Source organism: Cyprinus carpio, chromosome A6 (genome assembly GCF_018340385.1).
Source record: "Cyprinus carpio isolate SPL01 chromosome A6, ASM1834038v1, whole genome shotgun sequence".
Taxonomy (NCBI): Eukaryota; Metazoa; Chordata; class Actinopteri; order Cypriniformes; family Cyprinidae; genus Cyprinus; species Cyprinus carpio.
The window spans coordinates 3081511-3103690 of NC_056577.1; the positions used below are offsets into that span (position 1 = coordinate 3081511).

Below are 22180 nucleotides of genomic sequence, written 5' to 3' on the forward strand. Positions count from 1 at the left end.
TAAACGGTGGAGATTTCATTTCTTCAGGGAGGAGAAACCTCCTCTTGTTAAATAATACTGCTATCGTCCCTAAGCAGAGTTTCTCGGGTAGGACATGCACGCCTCATCAAGGACCCGATCCCCACCGGAGCGGACCCAGGACAAGATAACATCCTCCAGCTACTGCTGTTTTAATTAACACTACATGAACTCCTCTCCAGCTGGGAGGAAGAGACCGACCAAAACAAACAGAACGCACCTCTCTCCGCCCCTCGTTCGGCTGACATTTCCTCACGCAGCCTCTCATCTCCTCTTTAATCAAGGAGCAGTCATGATCCCCCTTGGGGAAATTGAATGCTTTTAATAAAATCTTCCTCCTGGCAGTTAAAAAACAGATTGCATGGGGATGAGAGGAGGAGAGGAGAGGAGAAGATACAGAGGTGATAGGGGTAAGTAGGGATTGAGGAGAAGGACAGAGCTGGGATATATTAAATGGAGCGAGGTCTCACAGCGGTCTGTAATCAACTACCACTGCGTGGACTCAAGGAACCAGTCTTTCATTCACTACATCTGAATATTTCTGAGCACCACAGAAAAATAAATATATTTTTTTTCTTCCAAGCTGTGAGTTTGCATTTGAAATCTAATGTAATTATATCAAATTTTCTTTGAAATATTAAGAGAATAAATAAAATAAATAAAATAATATAAAATAATATTTAAAAATATAAAAAATATTTTAGCCATTTGCCAAGGTAACATTTCTCATATTCGTTTTGTAGTTTAGGTACAAAATTAACTAAAACCAAATAAAATACACACACACACACACACAAAATTACTTCGTTTTGTAGTTTAGGTACAAAATTAACTAAAACCAAGGAAAATCTTGATGACTCTCTCAAATCAGTCTGTTAATTTGTTTTGAATCAGTTCATTAAATATACTGATTAACTAAAATGAATCAAATATCCCAAAGGTAATACAGGTGTTAATTTTTTTTTTTTTTAGGTTTTTTTTTTTTTGTTTTTGGTGTTAATTTTTTTTTTTTTATTGTCTTACTGATTTGAGAGAGTCATCAAGATTTTCCCAAAGCATGACTTTGTATTGTGTACTATATGTTATTTTTTGTGAAATAAGACTTGACATAATTGTAGATAAAAGGTTACTGGAGTAATTTTTTCATGAAATACTACTTCAGTCTTTCAACTTTAAAAACGTAAACTCAGTTGTTCATTTACTAGCATTTTCTGTGTGAAATTTTTTAATGTAATTATTTCAGTGTATAAAACTTAAAAACATGGTGACAAACCTTTGTGCAGGAACAATTTTTAATGATGACTCAAATCAGTGATTCATTTTATTTCACATAACAATGTTAAAATAGATCATTTGTCTGTGAATTATCATTACTGTGCATTTATCCATGTAGAGATGAGATTCCAATTGTCTGCCATTATTAAAGATCAGCATGTGCAAACCCCTCAGCAGGACCTGAAGGAAACATGTTCCACATTAAGCCGAGCAGAAGCTGGCTGTCTCCCGTCTAACAGCACATCAGAAAGTGTCAGTGATGCGGGCATCTGGAGAGAGTGATGTCAGAGGGCGTGGCCTCGTCCTGCTCTCCTCGCCCCGCAAATTGCTTCTGTCAATCCTGCCACCATCGCAGCAGTGACCTTCTTTCCATTTCATCAAGGATAATTAGTTAGCAGAATTTATTTGCATTGTTAATTCCTTCCCTTCAACTATCTGTCTCACACATGCACACACACTCACACACACACATATACGGTATCTCAGTAACTAATAAGCCTTTAATAGCTGCTGTTTGAAGAAGGCTCTTTGAAGCATCTTCCCAGGAGCTTTGCAGAAGTCAGCAGACTCCATCTGAAGCTGCTGGTTGGTGCTGTTTGTGACTCTGGGAATCTGAGTCTCAGCAATGCAGTAACAGAGACAGTGTTTGTCTGTCTATATCTACATGGTTTTATTACACACTGTGTGTTCATCATTAGGCACTTCTTAAAATTAAGTTACACAAGGTTTTGAAAAGGTTTTTTTTTTTTTTTTTTTTTTAAATAAATGGTCAATGATAGAGGGTGCTTAACCTTCAGAAAATATTCATCATCAATCCTTCACAAGATCATCAGCCTCTTTTTCTAGCAATAGAAAAAGAATATTAAATAACAATTAAAATAAAATAATTCAGAAAATTATATATCAAATATTCATAATGGCTATATACAGTACAATTATGTATATTATATTAATATTGGATTTATACAGTACACTCTTAAGAAAAAGGGTACAAAGCTTTCATTGGGTCTTCTCATTTAAAGGTCGGCAATGTTCATTAAAAGCCCACCATTTTAAAGAAAACCATTGTTAAAAATTTAATATTAATGAAATAGTAGCAAAATGTGATAAAACAGAATAAAACTGCACAACTTTTTATTTCGCAGTGTATTAAAAAAGCATAAATTTATATTATTTTAGTAAAACTTTTGTACAATTTCGCTAATATCTAACTAAACCTGCAATTTGTATGAAACTTATTATTAAAATGTACGTTTAAACTCCAGTTCTTATTATAATCAACAATCAATGTAAAAAAATTCAAACTGAAGTGATTTTGGAGCTGCTTTCATACAATTTAGTAAAACAAAACAACAACAACAACAAAAAATATTCCATTTTAAAAACGTCCTTAAAATATCAATAGCGCCTTTAATTTACATATTTTTTGGTTATAACATTGCATCTGTCTCGGGTGGCAAAATGTGAAAGACTTGTGAAGATTTATTTGCACAATAATTTTTAATGCATTATCACAAAACTGGTTTATTAAAACCTAAAAGAAATGCATGCCTCTTTTACCTTTAATTTATTATAAGCATCGTTTGTGCGGATGCGGAAACTGTACCTAAAAGAAATGTGCTCTTTTGCATGACAGGGAAGCGTTTGTGCGCAATTATTGATTTATTGATGCGCGTGCATCGCAATCATTTTTTTTTTTCTTTTTTTCCTGATAAATAACTTAAAACTGGGGTGCCTTACATACATGAAAAATATATCTACAGAAAGCTTGAAATGTCTTCTTTTAAACTAACCAATTCAAAACATAAGCAAACACTCCCTGATTATGCGCATCCTGTGGAGATGAGAGACAGCACCTTGAATTTTATCTTGCAGCCGACAATTGAAGACAAATTTATTAATAAATATTTAAAATGTCTCCTTTTTCACAATTATTAGGCTACTTCTGCCTGTGCTTTGTGGCAAACTTAATGTGCGTGCTTGAGCGTGGAATATATTAGCTAAGGCTCATTATGGATTAGACTGTGTTCATTTAATATAAACTGGCGATTAGTTGAATAATGACTTGACTAGTAACTAGAAAAATCTTACGTGGGGGGCAAACCTATTAAGTACCTCTAGAAATTTATGTTAAAGTTTTTAAAGCATTTTATACACGTTTGTATAAATTCTGCTTTTAGAACGGTCCGTAACGGAGAGATGCCTTAACATTGTTTTTTCCTCTGAAACACGAAAACGAAAATTTAAATAAAATTGATATTTTATATTTTGAGAACGGTCAACCCTTCTCCAATTCTGCAGATATTGTTGCTTCTGGTTTGTGCATTGTAAATCAGAGAAAGTCTACAAAATGATGTCTGCCAAAAACTTGGGTCTTTTTTTGTCACGTCCGTAACGCACGTGTATTTCACCAATCTAAAATAGCCTATAAAACACGTTCATAGACGGATACTTTACTGATGTCTGGACTCTGTTTGTGATTTAGAAAAACATAAAGAGATTGTTCAATATATTGGTAATGAATACATTCTGTGATAATTTATATTTTAGGTTTTGACTGAATGTCACGTCGGTAATGCTGGAATTGCCCGATAATGAAACTAAAAATAATTAGGCCTACGTGATGTCTTGGGACAGTTTCTTATTACTGCAATATATTTATACATTTGTCTTGCCAAAACAACTGCAGCGTTGCCGCGTACAATTAATTACTGAAAATAGTACAAAGCAGCATAGGCTATACATTAAGAACAAACGTTTTTGTCGCTTTGGCAGATGCACGTCTCTATCGTCAGTTTCTTTGTCTCTCTCTCAGAAGCGCCTCATATCTCCTGAGAAAAAACAAAAACATATTATATTGTAGGTAATACTCTTTAGGCCTGTGCAGTTGCAAAAATTGCAAAAGCCAAACCCAACGAGGCATGAAAACACTTTGCCTAAACCTGCTCTGCAAGTTTGAAACCCTCATCAGATACTGTCCATATGAAAGCACAAGAGATTCACACCTTTATTTCAACCCCAACAAGCTATACAGAAGTACCCTCAAACCCCAACCCCCTCTAGCTGGACTGAATTCAGTCGCTATGGTTGCTTAGTGTTAAATGGACACGCTCTATCTAAAAAATAATAATAATAAAAATATGGAGTAACATAAACCAGCGAACTGCAGAAAATAAATAAATAAATAAAAAAACACCACAACCCGGGATTTGAACCTGTGATGCTAAAATCACTGACTAACTTGATAAACGAAACTTCCCTTCTCCAGACACGCTCTTCATTCATCTCACTTCGCAATAATAAAAATAACCGTGTCATCAAGCAGAGAAACGCTCTTCATTCATTATAGTGTTTAAATGCTGATCTTATATCTATATATATATATATATATATATATATATATATATACATACACTGTATATATATATATATATATTATATTTTAATTTTCATCATAATTATTATTATTTTCATCATCATAAAATTATGATATTTTTTTCTGCATCAATCACCATAATGAATAACAAATGTTTGAGGAAGGCTTTGACCATAATTAATCCTCTTTGCTTCTGCACACAAGCGCGATCACGCTTGTTCACAGTCCGCATTTGTGATTTTACAAAAATGCATGGTGTTTGAGGGAAGGCTCCTGAAGGAAGACGTATTTCATTGCAAGTTAATGCTGTTAAATAGAAAGAGAGAAAAAAATACATTGAAACAAACAAACAAACAAACAAACAAATAAACAAACAAAAAAAACCCCAGTGTGACTATTCTTAAACTTGGACCTCATTATATTGAAGTATCAATCCAAACACCAGAAGCAACCTACACTTTCTTTAAGTGTTCTTTCATTGAAAAGTATGCATTTTTATTCATTCACAGGCTATATGGTTGAAATAATGTTTTAGTTCAAAACTTTAAGTGCCACTGTTTAAAAAAATGCTTTATTGACTGACGTTTCACCTATTTTCATCTGTTGCATGTTTTTTTAAAAACACGCTAAAAATTAATTAAGTTTTTGAGAGGAAAAAAATCATAATGAGCAAAAAATATGCCAAAGTGGACCGCTACTCACGCCTTATGGCACGGTGAACGGCTGCTGTTTCCAATGAATATGTGCATGTGAGGCACCAGCACGATCAAACAGCTGAAACAGAAAATACTCTATTTTTGGTCACACAGTAAAGGCATAATTCTTGAAAATTCAAGAATAATAGCAGAGTTAATAAGAATTATTTCTAAATGCTGGACCGTTCTCATTTCGCTCTGCATATGGATATGCATTTTTTTTTTGCCAACTGAAATGAAAACATTTACATTTTAATCTGTGTATTTAAATATATATTGTTTAATAACAATAACATGCAGTAAGAACCTTTGTGTAAAGGTCTTTCTTTTCATTTTTGATGCGTAGACTGTAGCCTAAGACTATCCCACGTTTTGAAACTAACTCACTGTAAATTTCCGAATGGTTTTTAAGGATGTTACTATGTTATATTATAATGTTATTGTTGTTTTACTTCGTCCTCTGTTTACAAACCAAAATGTTACAATTACAGTCAGTTTGCAACCCGTGCCTTTGCACCACCTGGCGGTAGTTTCGCAAATAACTTTAACACGCGACTGACTTGCAGTTAACACCGTGGCGGCAGTACACGTGGCAGCATTACCCATTTTGGTTGTCCACCTACTGTATATACATTTAAATATATAAAATATGAAAGACTAGATATGAAAGAAGAAAACATCAACAATGACTGCCCCTTCATTTACAAGCAAACTTGGATCTTTCCACTAATTAGGGTCTTTTTCATAACCAATATAGGTAGACCCTAAAGCTCTAATTTTATTCATTATATTTAGAATTAGACAATGTCAAAATAAAGTGAACCTAAAAGCATTGCGTTCAAACTGTGTGTTGTAAGAAAAGCAGCATGGGTGAGAGCCAGAGCACCACTGAACATCTGAACAAACAGTCAATCAGACATCTGGCACACTGACAGCTTTGTTTCATCTGTTCATCAAGAAATAATCAAATGTGTTTCTTCGAGCGCATGTCTTTGCAACTAAGCAACAGCATTTCTTGTCAAATGTCTATCTGAGATGTCTTACAAAGTCAGCTGCCACAGTAGCTGACAAATGTGCAAAATTACCCTCCTCTGCTGGAGGAGGTTCTTAATTACATATTCATGTTTTACCCATTCTGTAAAAAATGTTATGCCTTAAAATTGTATGTTTAGTCAAAGTGAAATGCAAGTTAATTATAGTGGTAAAAATCATGTTTTTTATTTTTTTTAATTTTTATATGCTTAGAGACAAACCATGTGCAAAATCATCAGTCAACACCATTGACACACCATCAGTCACCACCTTAAGACTGCAGTTTACCAAAGACAAACTCGAAAAGGCGGTTTGAAACAGCTTGTTTTCTACCGTCACAAACATTTAACCAACTCACAGGATTTCTACCTAGGGATGTTGATGTTTAGAAGAGCTGTCAGATATGGTGAATGGAAATGTGGGCAAGTCAAAGGCTAATGACATCAATTACCGCTACGTTGTAGAGAGCAATATATAAAATGTTTTCCCACTCTGTACTTGTAGATGAGCCTACTGTATATAATTCACTCTTCTGGTTTAAACAAATATGGCTGAATTAATCCAGTATTGCCATTTGCCAATGTGTAACTGGTGTGACTGAGTGGGGTCTGGGTGGGGTCTAATTTAAATATGAATAATTCCAAGTATACTAAATGAGGTAAGTGTGTAAAGTTATATTCAAGGCATTTTAAGGCATGTCGAAATTATTTCCACGGATATAGATATGTAATTTGGATATCAAAGACAAGTTTCAAGGGATAAAATTAGTGACTGAAGGGGAACTTTGAGTTAAGTTTAATTTGCAACAATAATTTTTTCACGGTGCATGTGATGTAATTGGTTTGGTTTGGGATTGGGTTGTTTAGCTGACCTGAAAGGAAAGCAGTGATCCTGTCTCCAGGACTTCCTTAGACTGTCTGGGGAAATTCAAAACAGAATGCAAAATTTCCTTGACACAAATTAGGACATCAGTAAACAAACTACAATAATATATGAACAAATACTGTTCAATGTCAGAGGTATGTAGGGAAAAGAAAAAGAAAAATCTGGTAAATAAGTTGTTATTATTGAAAAAGAAATCCAGCAGCTTTAATTACTTCTTTATCAGGCCACGGCATCCCTGCGGAGCTGTGTGTGTGTGTTTGTGTGTGTGTGTGTATGGCCTGTTTGCTGTAAGATAAACTGCAGTTTCTCTTGGCTAATAGCTGCAGCATACAAATGTGTCTGAAACTCCAAACACATCGGATCTCCTAAAGCATGCCTTGAGACAGGACAAAACCACACACACCCATTAAACAGATTATATAACCACACAAACCTTCTGACAGATCAGCCAATACTTAAAATACACCTTGAAAAAAAGGCACATCTATTAGAAAGGATAATCAGGAAAGAAAAATAATCGCATCGCTCTTAAAACAGCTTAAGGCAGCTTAAAGCAGTTTAAGGCAGTCATGGCCTAATGGTTAGCGAGTCGGACTTGTAACCAAAGGTCACAGGTTCGAGTCTCAGTACCGGCAGGGATTGTAAGGGGAGTGAATGACCAGTGCTCTCTTCCTCCCTCAATACCACGACTGAGGTGAGACCCTCAGCAAAAATGGCTGTTCATGGTGTGTGTATATGTTCACTGTTCACTGCAGTGTGTTTGCACTTGGATGGGTTAAATGCAGAGCACTAATACCAAGTATGGGACACTGTACTTGGCTGCACGTCACGTCAAATAAATTAATGTCTGCAGTGCAAAAACATAAATTCCTTCTACCCTCGAGCTTTCAAAAACTGTTGCAGAGCGTTAGCTGCAAAAACATACTTTGCCATGTTATTTTTATGTAACGGTTTAATAACAGAGCGAGATGAAGCACGTCTGAAGGTATGCATCCTTGAACAGAGTGCAGAAGAACAGAAAAGATCGAGCAATGAGAGAGAAAGAGAGAGAGATAAAGAAAGCCTCAGGGCTGACGGCAACACACTGTCTAATGATGAGCTTTAGAGGCGACGTGCAGCGCTAACTACCCAGCATGCTTAGCTTCATGCTTTTCTTTTGCTCCTTACATAACACGCTATGTTACAGAGTACACTTGTTCTGCGATGATCTCCATGTGCTCGAGGCCATCTCTGGTTAACACCCTCTCTACATTGTAAATTAGCAGAGGACACCACTAATACATAAGTCGCTGAAAAAGCCTGTGGAATTTCAAAGGACTCCTATAGAGTTTCCTTCACTTTGTGCTCATGAACAGAGAGCTATATAGAGTGTAATGTATGTATGAAAAGTGTTTTTACAGTCCCTGCAGTAACAGGATCTCCCTACAGTAACCAGGTAATCAAATACACAGAGGAGAGGGGACTGAATCATTTTGTGCCTGATTCACACAACCAGTGACTGCTAACAGAGTTATAAAGACCTAAATGTACAAATCTGGGTTTTTCTTTCTTGAAAGAAAAGATGGTGGACCAGCAGCGGTTTCAACATTGTTGATAAAAAAAATGGCCCAAAATATTTATCACCAGCTATAAAACTTTTTTCTTCATATATATATATATATATATATATATATATATAAAAATGGCCCAAAATATTATGTATGTGTGTATGTATGTGTGTGTTATACAGTACATATATATATACACACACACACACTAATATTCGAAAGTTTGATGTTAGTAAGATACTTTATTCAGCAAGGATGCATTAAAATGATCAAAAACGTATATTTCAAATAAATACTGTTCTATCACGAATATGAAGCAGCACAACTGTTTTCAACACTGATAATAATTACAAATGTTTCTTGAGCAGCAAATCGGCCTATTAGAATGATTTCTGAAGATCATGTGACACTGAAGACTGGAGTAATGATGATGAAAATTCAGCTTTGATCACAGGAATAAATTACATTTTTAAATATATTCAAACAGAATGCAGTTCCCTTTCAGGAACTCGAGCTGTGTCACAAAACGCTTTGAAACACGTGTGTAATCACTCCAAAGAATCCTGGGGGACGTCACCAGCGGAGATGACGTAGAGACCAGGAAGTTATAAAAGCACCTGCGGTGAAGGCAGCGGCAGCTTTTGTTGTTCAGTAAGCGCTTTATGTGCATATCGTTCTATTTATTGTTGTCTGTCTTTGAATGAGTATGGCAAGCTAAGGTATAGTAGATAAGCAGTCTTTCAGGATGTGTGTTCATCCCTGCCTGCGCTTCATTACGGGTGGGGATACACACAGTTTGTGTGTTTGTTTTTGTATTTTTTGGGTGGGGATACACACACTCTCAAGGGAGCTGACTGTCCACATTGTGTTCTTCTCATGATGCGGACGCTTCGCTCCCGGAAAGTGCTCTTCGAGGAGGGCACTCTCTCTAGCGTTCCTCGCAGTTCAGGTCCCGCTTCTGCCGAGGCAGAGCGGCAACTTAGATCATGGGATTTGCAAATGGATGTGACAGAGGGATTAGAGATGGGCGGGTCCTTTTCTCTTTCCTCACCTGCCAGATCCAGCACTCTCTCTCAGTGAACGGAAGCACCTTCAGAAATGGCTTCTTCCACTCTGGAGAAGGCTCGGTGCTTCATTTATCTTCCTCTGAGGGGGAAGATGATGAGGGTACCGACAAAAATGAATCTGTGGACTTGCCACCACAGTCTGTACCGTTTGAGGAGCTTTTGGAGGTTGTGACTAGAGCTGTGGCTAAATTAAACATTGACTGACCAACTGAAGTGCAGGAAGAGCGTCCTAAAAGCAAGCTTGATGAAAGCTTCCTGCGTTCTAAGTCACTGCCTCCATGCCGGGGCCTGCCATTCTTTCCCGATCTGCACGCCAAGGTGTCCAGATCCCTGCATTCTAAGAAACCTTCTTGGCCCAGGAATAAACCTTTCTCGGTTCGGAATGTGCCTTTGTGGTTGGGATTATTTAGTTCCTATGACTGTGACTGTGCGGTTGTGGTTGGGGTTAATGAGTATTGTAAGGCTGACCTGCTGAAAGCTGCGTCGGGCCACAGATCTTTAACTTATGGGGAATAGTGAGACGGTCCATATCAGCCTTGGTGGCCACCGAAAGGCATATCTGGGTAACCCTGTCTAACATCAAAGGGAAGGACATGGTCTTTCTTATGGACGCCCTAGTGCCTTCTGGTCTGTTCGGCGACGCTGTAAATACAGTCGTCGACAGATTTCAGAAGGCCAAGAAGCAAGCAGGGGCATTCCAGCAATTTCTCCCTCGCCACTCTTATGGGGCTGGTAGGCGGGATAAGCCCCAGCCGGGTACAAGATCCTCTCATAGAGAAGTCCAAAAACAGAGCGTCACCACTCATACTCCCCCACAAAGAGAACAGGAGACGAGGCGGCGCTCCAGGCCGAAGTCTTCCAGAGATGTGACTGGTCTGAGATCTGTTATTAATAGCAGGAAGGCTTCGGTCAAGAAGTCCTGACATAAGAACGAACATCTTCAAGGTTTAGGAGTGGTGTTATATGTATTATTAGCCATTGTAAATGTAGAGTGCGTATTTATATGTATGTATTTTTCATATTTTTAAATGCATGTGAGTTTCTTGCATTAAAAAACTGTGCAAAATGGAGGAAAAATTTTTGTTAATTTTATATGCATGGGGTGTGACTTGAAAACAAGAATGCAGGTTTTTTTCACTGTTACTACAGCAGTTCATTTAAGATATTAGACTTTCCACTCTTTATATTTCACTGCAGGCAATGAGGCAGTTAGTTTACTGGTTGAGCAGCCAGGACATGGTCCATTTTTAGGCTATTCCATCTCAGTCATACAGTTTAACAATTGAACAAATACATGGCTAACTGCCTCCTCAATAAAGTGCTTCTCTGCCAGACCGATTCCATCCCAGCTGAGTAAATTACTAGTCCTGTTGTGGCTACTTCACACACTGCTGTGTTGCTAAGCTAGCAAAGAAATGAACCAGTGCCCCCTCTCAGCCTTGTACTCCTTTCATATCTCTGTGTCTTTGAACTTCCTTTTCTACTTTCTTATTTGCTCAAAGGACTGAAACAAGGGTTTCAGAAGAGCAAAGGATGATCATAACAAAACCGTCCAGCCATGCAGAATGACCTCGAATAAAAAATAGTAAAACTAAGAGCAAGACACACAGGATTTGTAAATTACCCTGAACCAGCCTTTCACCTTCAGCACAAACATTTACATCTACAGAGAAAATAATCAGAGCAGAACACAGAGTTCAAAAGGACAAATTATGGGTCAGGTATCTCACAAAACCTGCTGAGAACATGTCTGGGTCACATTAAGATCCAAAATCAAAATAGTTAACTGTTAAAATAATGATACAGTAAATAAGTAAAATGGAATTACAAAGCCATCAAGCAAAATTGAATGAATTAAACAAACAAACAAACAGACAAAATAAATAAATAATTGTGCACATTTCATAATTTGGGTGAAAAACATGCTACAAAAATATGTCAAAAAAAAAAAAATCTTACTTTTTTGCTTTGTTAAATTTAACATGACTAGAACATGTTTTCGTGAGATTCAACCGTACAATCTCCAGTGCTCTTGCCTAAGGGTCTGAACATACGTGAGATTGTACAGTTGTGGGAAAGCAGTTTCTACTGTGAAAAGCAGTCTGGAGGATTTCGAAGGATCTCTTTCAACGTTCACTGACACCATCGCTTTGAGCGTAAGACAGCTGAGCTGCAGTCTGTGATGTGAGGTCATACCTCACACATCCTAAGGGAAATTAAACCAAATTGAAGCTCTTTTTTCATTAATGACCATGGCTGATGACGCTCAACATTTTGAGCATTTAAAATTACTGACCAATGTAAATATGACTGAAATGTCCTCTCAGGGTTTAAGTGCTTGAACGCCATAAAACCTGATAAAGAAACCCATCACACACACACATATGCTTATATCTCGGATTCATTTCACCATCATTAACGTCTGTCACATGTCTCCCAGATTAACAAGACATATTAAATTGGTAACCATTTAAGAAGCATGACATGTTCACAAGCAATAAGGTTTTAAATAGAATTTATGATCCAATAAAACTTGAATTAAATTCAGGGCCTATTGTCACTGCCATACGGAAATCCATTAGGCAACATAACGATTAACCATAAATATTTTAATATAACACCTGAATATTGCATATTCCAAAAGTTATCAGCATCTCTTTCACTATCACATACTGTATGCTGTCAGTGTTTAAAATCGGTATGACTTTATTTATTTTGTGGAATCAGCATTATTATTATTAACTAAAACTCATAAGCATATTCATTTAGTTTAATTTGAAGGACTAAAATAACTAAAACTAAATAAGCTAAAAGCTAAAACTTAATGAAAGTGACGTGACATACAGCCAAGTATGGTGACCCATACTCAGAATTCGTGCTCTTCATTTAGTTTAATTTGAAGCACAGCAGTGAAAAAACACACACACCATGAACACACACCCGGAGCAGTGGTCAGCCATTTATGCTGCGGCGCCCGGGGAGCAGTTGGGGGTTCGGTGTCTTGCTCAAGGGCACCTCAGTCGTGGTATTGCCGGCCCGAGACTCGAACCCACAACCTTAGGGTTAGGAGTCAAACTCTCTAACCATTAGGCCACGACCTTTAAAGAAACTAATAAAAATGACAAAAAACACAACAAAACTATGAAAACTTGAAAATAAATCTAATTTAAGAAAAAATATCTAATTTAAAATATCAACAAAAAACTACAATAGCATATTCATGATGTTAAAATAGTACTGTGTGGAAGACAAAAGAAAAGATTTTTTTTTTTCATACAATGGAAGTCAATGTTGTCCAATTTTGTTGTGAACCTAAGTGAAAAAAGCAGCTGAAACATTCTTCGAAATATCTTCTTTTGTGTTTATTTGAAGAAAGAAAGTCATTCAGACTTGAGGGTGAGTAAACGCTGACAGAATTTTCATTTTGAGTGAACTCTCACTATACTGCAATATATGCTCAGTCAGAAAGTTCATGCTTTGATGAAGCTTTAGACGTGATGTTTCTGAAGAAGACTGATTGAAAGAGCATACATAGCTCTTCATCCAAAGAAAATTCTAATGTGCTAACTTTTTCATTTCAATAATACATGATATGTGTAGAAACAGAGTAAAAGTAATGCTATCTCTGAGCTCCGGCACACACTTCCTCTGTATATTTAGTCCCAACATCAAGTGAAATGAGAAGTGTTCCTCTGTTGTATCACCTCCAGTGTCAATTATTCAAAAGCCATTCTCAGATCAATTTAAGGTGGAGAAGAGAATCAAAATGCTTAGAGGAAAAGATTTCAAGCTTTCTACATTTCTGTGCCTCTCATCTGGATCAAACAACATCCACACTAACACAAAGAGATTATAGCGGCGAGGAAGACACAGATTCAATGCGGCAGTTTAATGAGAATGCGATGAAGGTTAGCTTGACATTCTGAACTTCAAAGAAAACAAACAAAGAAACAACTGAATTAATGAGCCATGTCAGCTTGAGTTACATGTCTGTACCATGGTAACATGATTTTTTTTTTTTTTTTGTGGATATGGCTTTTTAAAAATGCACTGTAAATGCACTGACAATGTATCATGGTAGCCTATACATAAAACTACCATCTGAAACTGATACATCACTTTACCATGGAAGTTTATAAGGAGTTGTAACCAGCTGAAAAGAGAACATCTGAAGCAGAAGAATGGATATGTGAAGGGCTGTGCTCATTCAAATGTAATGCTGATTATTTATGCATATTCTTTACTCAGCAGTGTGTGCATGTGTGTTTATGAACACTGTAGGACTGGCTACTAATGAGAAAGTCCTCCTTTACCAGAGCTGTAAGTGTTCTTCAACATTAATTTTTCATGACGCTGCACTTTCTGATCACAGACATCATTCACCAACTCTTCCCTCCAGCATCAGGTGCACCTTCTGTCTGTTCTCTTGTCTGACTCTTTCTTTCTCTGCAGCACTGGGCTTATAATTGCTCTGTACTGTCCATACAACAACAGTGATTTCACATAACTGCCATATGTGCAAATGATGGGTTTTAACCAACCAGCAAACACATACACTCTATAGTTCTGGATGATATATGGAATATTCATGACATATTTGGAATGTTTTTGCTGGCTAGGGGCACTGTGTCATCGTGTGGCCATAAGAAACATATGAAGGTAAAAACTAATATTTACTATTCAGTGTTATATAGTGACACATATAAACATAGATAGATAGATAGATAGATAGATAGATAGATAGATAGACAATTTTGTCTCATAAAATCATGAGTTTTACTGTTTTACATTATATGTTAAACATTTCAGTGATAGATGGGTAGAAAGAAAGAAAGAAAGAAAGAAAGAAAGAAAGAAAGAAAGAAAGAAAGAGAAATATAAATCTATTGTGATAGATATTGTAATATAAGTCTATTATGCCCAGCTTGTGCAAACTCGCAGCTTTTACCAAGCCACCATCACATACAGTTCGCTTGCTTACACACACACACACACACACACACACACACACACACACACACACACACACACACACACACACACACACACACACACACACACACACACACACACACAGAAACACAAACACACACACACACACACACACACGCGCGCAGTGTTCTGACAGTGAATTTAGCTGCATGTAGTGTTAAATGTCTCCTGCAGGTGGATGTGGCAGGTAGCCCAGTGTGATACTGAGGAAGGAGGTGTGTGTTTGCCCTGCTGCAGTACACCACTGATGGAGAGCTGAGTAATTGATATTTTGCTAAAGTCTAACTCAGCTCAGTGGGGGACTGGGCCACTGCCAACCACTGGAAACTAAACCTATGTCATGGATCAGCAACTCTGTGTGTGTGAAACGTCAAAATGGAAATGGCATGTTGTAATTTCTGCCCACTGCCCTGTTATACGCATTAGCTGATCTTTGGAAAGGCCTTTCTAACAGCTTCAAGACGTAAGCAGGCGAGCGGCGGGGACAAGTAAACAGATGGAGTCTGTCTGCAGAGCATATCTGCCGATAAGGAATGACTTTAGTGGGAGAAATACATTTGCAAATGTCTATGGAATAAAATTACCTGTCTGAATCACCTCATCTATTTACATGCAGGAAAAGTGATGCTATATATTGGCTTTCTGTCAGGGGAGACGTCTGTGTACAAGTTTTACATTTATGTCACTTATAAGTTGCAGCGCTCTAGTTGACACTTCCTGTCATTCTGGGAAAAGATACCAAGAGGATCTTTTCCTTTCCATGGTGGAGCATGCAGAGATTTTTAAGGAGATCTCGAAAAGGCCTTGCTCTTCTTGAGCTCAGATATAGCATGCTGATCATTGCAGTGAAATGGGTGGGGGGTTCTCTTTGGCTTTCAGGTGAAATCATTTGTTATAGCAGCAAGAATGGGACTGTAAAACCAAAAAAATAAAAATAAAAAACTGCAAAATCATATTGAGATACCATGTGTACTCAAGCCTTACAGTCAGAGCAGAGAAGATAAGTGAAATGAGACAAAATGAGGAAAGATGTGAAAGAGAACAACAAACAGACAAAAGATGAGATGATTCACAAACAGAGAAGAGAAGTGAAACATAATAAGAACAGAAGAGAACAAATGAGCAGAGATGAGATGAAATGAGATAAGATCAAAAAAAAATTGATTTAATAACAACAGAACATACTCAGAAAAGAAACAAGATGAAAATAGAGGAGAAGGAGAACGGGCTCAAAGAAGAGAAGACTTGATTATACAATAAAACATAAATGAATGAACCTTGAACAGAAGCAACATAATGAGTGATTTATTCTTATTGTCGTGTTGTGCTTTATCTTCACTATTGATTAGAACCATGTGTTCCAGCATGCAACTGTCAATACACGCTGTTCAAATTTGAGAAAAACACTTTGCTAACAACCAGCAAAGAAAATCTAGTCTGTGGAAGAGAACACTGATGTAAACAAAAGGACAGGTGAGAAATGATGCTCCTAAAATAATGAAATCACAGACGTAACATCTAACCTACAAACCTGATTCCTGCACAGGTTCAGACCATCTGCTGATCCGTGGCTCCAAACGCACATTTAACGGCACACTGGACCGAAAGCATGAGAGAGCATGGCCCACTTTCAACACACTTGGCATCATATAAACCCACAACTTTCCTTCCTCTAACTGAATTATTCAATTCCCCAGATTACTGCACAGATATTTTACAATAGACACCCTGAGTTGTGCCCCGTGGTGCCGTGCTATGACTAGAACCATCTTTATAAGGGGATGTTGAATTTCAGTGAGCTGTAACTGTGCACTAAAGCAAGCAGCCGCATCGGCTCTTTGTCCAAGAACAGCATTTGGACTGAGATTTATCACCATGTAGTATCAGCACCTCCATATTCCTCATGTATGAACACGAATCCAGCTGCAGTGAACAGCATATCACCTCTATCTGTGTGTGTGCTGTAATCTACCGCAGGGTCACAGGGCCAGGCATGGAAAGATCACTCTATCAGAGCTGCAGGCGAGGGTAATCTGCTCAAATGTGGCCTGAAATGAACTCGAATCTCGAAACACAAACGCACATACGCACACAACTCTTACCTAAAGGCTTACCGAAAACAGAGGCAGCTATCAGAACGCTGCACATGTTCCAATCCTGTGGTAGACTGTGTGTGTGTGTTTGTGTGTGTGTGTGTGTGTGTGTGTGTGTGTGTGTTTCTTCCCCTCACAGTCCTGTGAGATGGAGGGCTGATAAGCTTCATAACCATCAGCAGAATAACAAACCACTGAGAACAAAATGCCTGGTCTGGCTGAACTTCTTACAGTTTCCTTCAGTCAGCATGTACCAAGATCCCAGCAATCGAACAGAAAACACCAGTGAGAGGACGGCAGGAATCATTTTGAGGAGTTTTTTGGTAAAATATATTTTAGCAATATCACAAAATCAAGAAAGTTGGTACTTAATATCTGCACAGATTCGGCATATATAGGCACAGGATCACAACAAGGAATATTTAAACCAACAGTGTTTTTATGCAACCATTCAAAAAATAGAAAGTTAATATTGAGTACTTAGATATTAGACACAATACAGTTTTTTTACAATCTCTAGGACACTTTTCTCAAACCTAAAGTCACTTTTTCAAAACTCTTCACACAGTTCTCCTAACCATCTTTCAACTTGACAAAGCAGTTAATTTCACATTCAAAATGCACTAAAACTACCAAAACACTTTATTAATGTCTCAAATCAAGGCATTCTTCAATAACACTAGCAAAGGTTTTCACCAAACAAACAAACTTTCTCACTCATAACACAACACTAACAAAAGGTAGCATTATACAATGTTTTCTTTTGTAAAATTTCTTTACTAAACAAGAATGATACTCTGTTTATAATTCACTGCAGTATATGTTTCATGGTCCATGTCGACATTACAGTACAAAATTATTCCTAAGTTTTTCCCTTTTGTATAGATGGTAATGAAAGTGAAAGACTAAATGTTTAGCTACATGCAACTGCTTTGATAGTATCTGATTTTTTTTACATTCATAATATTTTTCTATATGATATTACTGTAGAAATGTTGCAAATTTCTGTATTATTATTTTTTTTGTAAGGTTTTAAACTTAAGTTTAACAGTTTTGCAAAAAAGTATGTAAACACAAAGTTTTGGCTGTTTTTGTGTTGAAGTGAGCAAATAATTCATGTAATCTGACAGATATCATCAATGAATGCATTTAGTGCCCAAGCAATGAAAATTGATCCACAGTTTAGCCCACATAGACTTATGTTGTGCTCACTATGTGAAGAGTTCTGAAAAAGTGACCTAACTAAGAAATGTATGTTGTGCTCACTATGTGAAGAAGTTTTTAACTGTAATGGCAGTCTATTTTTTGCACTGAAATATTTTCAGGTAAAGCCACAGTAAATTTAACCACTGTGCATCTCTGAGCAACACACACTCAAATCAGTTGAACAAGTCAGTTGAGAAAATAATTCAATGACTCACTCAAAAGAAAATCACTTGATTTATTCCTGAATGAATCAGCATTTTCAAACAAATCAGCTGAGTGAATGATTCAATGACTCACTCATTAAGAGAGTCACTCTTTTCATTCCTCAATGAATCAGTTGAGTGAATGATTCAAAGACTCGCTCAAAAAGAGTACTTGATTAATTCCCGAATAAACCAGTGTTTTGAATGAATTGGTTGAGTGAATGATTCAATGACTCGCTCAAAAAGAGTACTTGATTAATTCCTAAATAAACCAGTGTTTTGAATGAACTGGTTGAGTGATTTATTCAAATGTCTCACTCAGAAAGACAGTGTCTGTGTCTGAAATTGGATACTCTAATGACAGTAGATACTTTGCCTTCTATATAGTAGGGAAGTATGCATATTCGGATGCATCCAGTCACTTGATTCATTCATGAATTAATCAGTATTTTGAACAAACTAGATGAATGAAATATTTCATTGACTCACTCATAAAGGCAGTCACTTGTTGTTAACTACTGGCATAAAAAATGTTACCTATTATGTTGTTGTTTTTATTTTTTGTTTTAGGTTTTATTTATGTGGTGAGGAGATATTTTTGTGTAAAGAGGACCAGATGGTATAAAGAGGTTTTTTGTTTGTGAGTTTGCAGTTAATTGAGGGGGCTTTTTAACTTTGATTTGAAGGCTAAAGTTCAGCATCCAGAGCATCTCCTAGGTAACATCAACCAAACAGGAATGTTGTTTTTGATGTTGCAAGTTATTAATTTTTCTTCCTTGCAATAACATGTGCTGAAGACTAAAGTAAACAGCATCAACTTTCATTTTATGTTGACTTTAATCAGATCTTCCTGCTGCATTACTGTGTAGGTAACAGGGTAACTTCATTAAACCAGTAAATATTTGCCAAAGCTAATAGTGATTATATGAGGAAACTCAAAATTAAAAGGAAAATGCTATGAAAGGCTCTTTGCATGACCCGCCCTACCCGAGCTCTAGTTAGTCAGACCACCTGCTGAATCTAACTTCAGCTCAATTCCTGTTTGTCATGTTCTCAGAATAGTAATTATATGAGCGCCAAAGCACAACATTTAACAAGAAACTGAGTGTGAGAGAAACCAAAAATGCTCAGTCTGCAGCCAGTGTTTCTTTGATTTCACTTCTGCACCATTCTTACACAATGCATGCAATGAACACAGAAGTAACTGCAGTTGGAAATCTTCATGAAGTGCTATGCTATGAACAATACTATGCTGTTAGAAAGAGAGTGTATTCTTACCTTCTAATACAGTGAGTTTAGCACTAGTGTTAATTTCTCCAGCGCTGTTGGTAGCTGTGCATTCGTAAATAGCCTCATCTCTATGTGTCCGTAATGGCTGGATCCGCAGCACAGAGCCTGAGCCGTCATCAAACTCTATTACCTGAAAAACACAGTCCAGTCATATACCAGTCAAAGGAATAGTTTACCCAAAACTAATAAAATACATAAAATAAAGCAACCAAATGAATAAATGAGTAAATAAATAAATTCACTGCAAGTTACTGCATGGCTTGTATTATATACTAGTAGACCTATATATAGTATAATATATAATATGCTTGTATAATATAGTGCACAAGTTGTATGAACTACTTTTATGGTGATTTTTTTTCCCCCTTTAGGAGCTTGACAGTATAAATCACCATCCACTTTTCTTGTGTGGACAAAACATTCTGGCTAATATCTCATTTTGTGTTTCATGGAAGATGGTGTTTCACGGAGGTTGGTAAAGAATGATAAACCTGCTATTTTTTGCAGTGCTGCTTCTTGTTAACAAAATCATAGCAGAAAAAAACAATTACCAGCCAAAATGTCTTGAGTACCAAAACGTGATAAAACCAGTTGTAAACAATCACACTCACTCTTATATGACAGTGGTGTTAAAGAGATCAGCTCCTGTACAGTCTAAAGTCACTGCATTGGATGTGTGAGACACAGAGAGTTAAAGTAAGTGAGATGCCGGTGCTATCAGAGCCGTCTCGTTCACGCTCAGTCAGCTCTGTTGACAGTGTGAGGAGGGTCGCCTCAGGAAGCCCTCATGCCGGGGCTGCTGTCAGCTTCTCTCTGTTTTTAGGTTGACTGCCAAATTGAGATCAACCTGCTCTCCCCTGCTGAATGAAGCCCGCTATGACTACATTGATGTTGAAAAGAAGCTCAACACTCCCCGGAATGAAATACTTCAGTTTGAGCTTATTAGCTTTCACAACAGAGTAGCTTTAAAGGGGCCGTATTTTGGCCACGGTTCCGTAGCATCGATTTTCTTCACCTTTATATATTTAGTTTAGATTTCTTACATCAAAAACATTCACAATGTGCTTTTTCTTAATCATCTGTACCTTAAGCTAACCTTCACACTGCTGCTTATCAAGGCAGGAAAAAATAGCTAAATATCGAATAGGTGCTGATGTGTAAACAAGCTGTTAATGTGCTCAAAGTTTGCATGTTAAATATAATTACTGAGTCATTTTTGCAACTTAGTTTCAATAAATGGTGTAGTCCACTTGTATGCTGCCTTGCTCTCTACTACTGTCTCCTAAGACATCATAACGGTCATAAAACCTCAACTAGAACTCATCTTGAATATTCTACATCGAAAAAAAAACTAGCAAATCTAGCTTTAGCATGTTACTAAGTTAAAAATAATACCATAATGAGCATACAACAGCACAGCAACAACATAAATACTGGGTATATAACACTTTTTAAACACAATTATAAGATCATTTCTAATAATCAATTTATCTTGCTTTCTAATGCTGCCTACTATTTGGAACAGTTTTTTGTTTTATGAATATGCCTATGAAGTCTGATTATGTGATTATGAATAATAATAATAATAATAATTATTATTATTATTATTATTATTATTATTACAGAAATAGCAATTACAAGATATTATGTCTTAAAACCCCCTGATTCATCAGATTATTAATTATAAGATGATTATGAATGCTGCTTATTTTGGCAGCTCACTAGATTTTGGAAAATAGTTATTTAGAATTAAACATTAAATATTTATGATTATTAAAATAATTATATAGTATTTATAATAAATTAAAATGAATAATTTGTATCATTATTAGTCAACAATCATAATAATATGATCATGAATGAATTATAAATATGATTACATAAATAATATTCAAATAATGACTACTCTGTGAATGATTCATTACAAAGAACCGATTCATAAGAATCATTAATTTGTAAATCAGACTTCAGTATTTTTGTTATGAAGAGATACGAAGATATGATAATTAAAAAAAAAAAATTTAATGAACTTACTTAATCTTTTATTTATTTATTTATTTATTTATTTATTTATTTATTTATTTATTTATTAATTATTCACTCATATCATATAAAACAGACTCAAAACTAAGCTAAAATAATGCTAAAATCATGTTGTTATACAATATATTTTAACTTTGACCACTGTGTCCATGACCAAGACACTTAACATCAGTATGCTGTATGGATTATTCCTGTGATAACAGCACTGCAAACTGATGACATCTTCATAATGCAGTCCATGTATTGAAAGCCAGTCAACACCACTGCTCCGATTCAATCCAAAAGGCATCCGCACACCTGTCTACTCTGACCCGAAACAGTCACAGAGAGGCTCATCTGGACCTGATGCTACTGCTGATGAGTTTATTGTGGCCTCTGTTTGGCCCCAGACAGTCAGATGTGAGGTTTTTGGAGGAGTGAGCAGAGTAGGTCTGACAGGTCTCCCTGCTCTCCGGCCA

The 22180-nt window shown here is 36.6% G+C and overlaps 1 protein-coding gene across 19 annotated transcripts in view; it reads right to left on the reverse strand.

Annotated features, from left to right (window-relative positions):
• Nucleotides 1-22180, reverse strand: part of LOC109112947 (receptor-type tyrosine-protein phosphatase F-like) — a 196808-nt gene that overhangs the window by 94224 nt on the left and 80404 nt on the right. For all 19 annotated transcript variants that reach the window (XM_042757541.1, XM_042757554.1, XM_042757542.1 and 16 more), the window contains one exon: nt 19668-19809. In XM_042757541.1, the coding sequence (XP_042613475.1) occupies nt 19668-19809 (142 nt within the window). The remainder of the gene's footprint in view (nt 1-19667; nt 19810-22180) is intronic.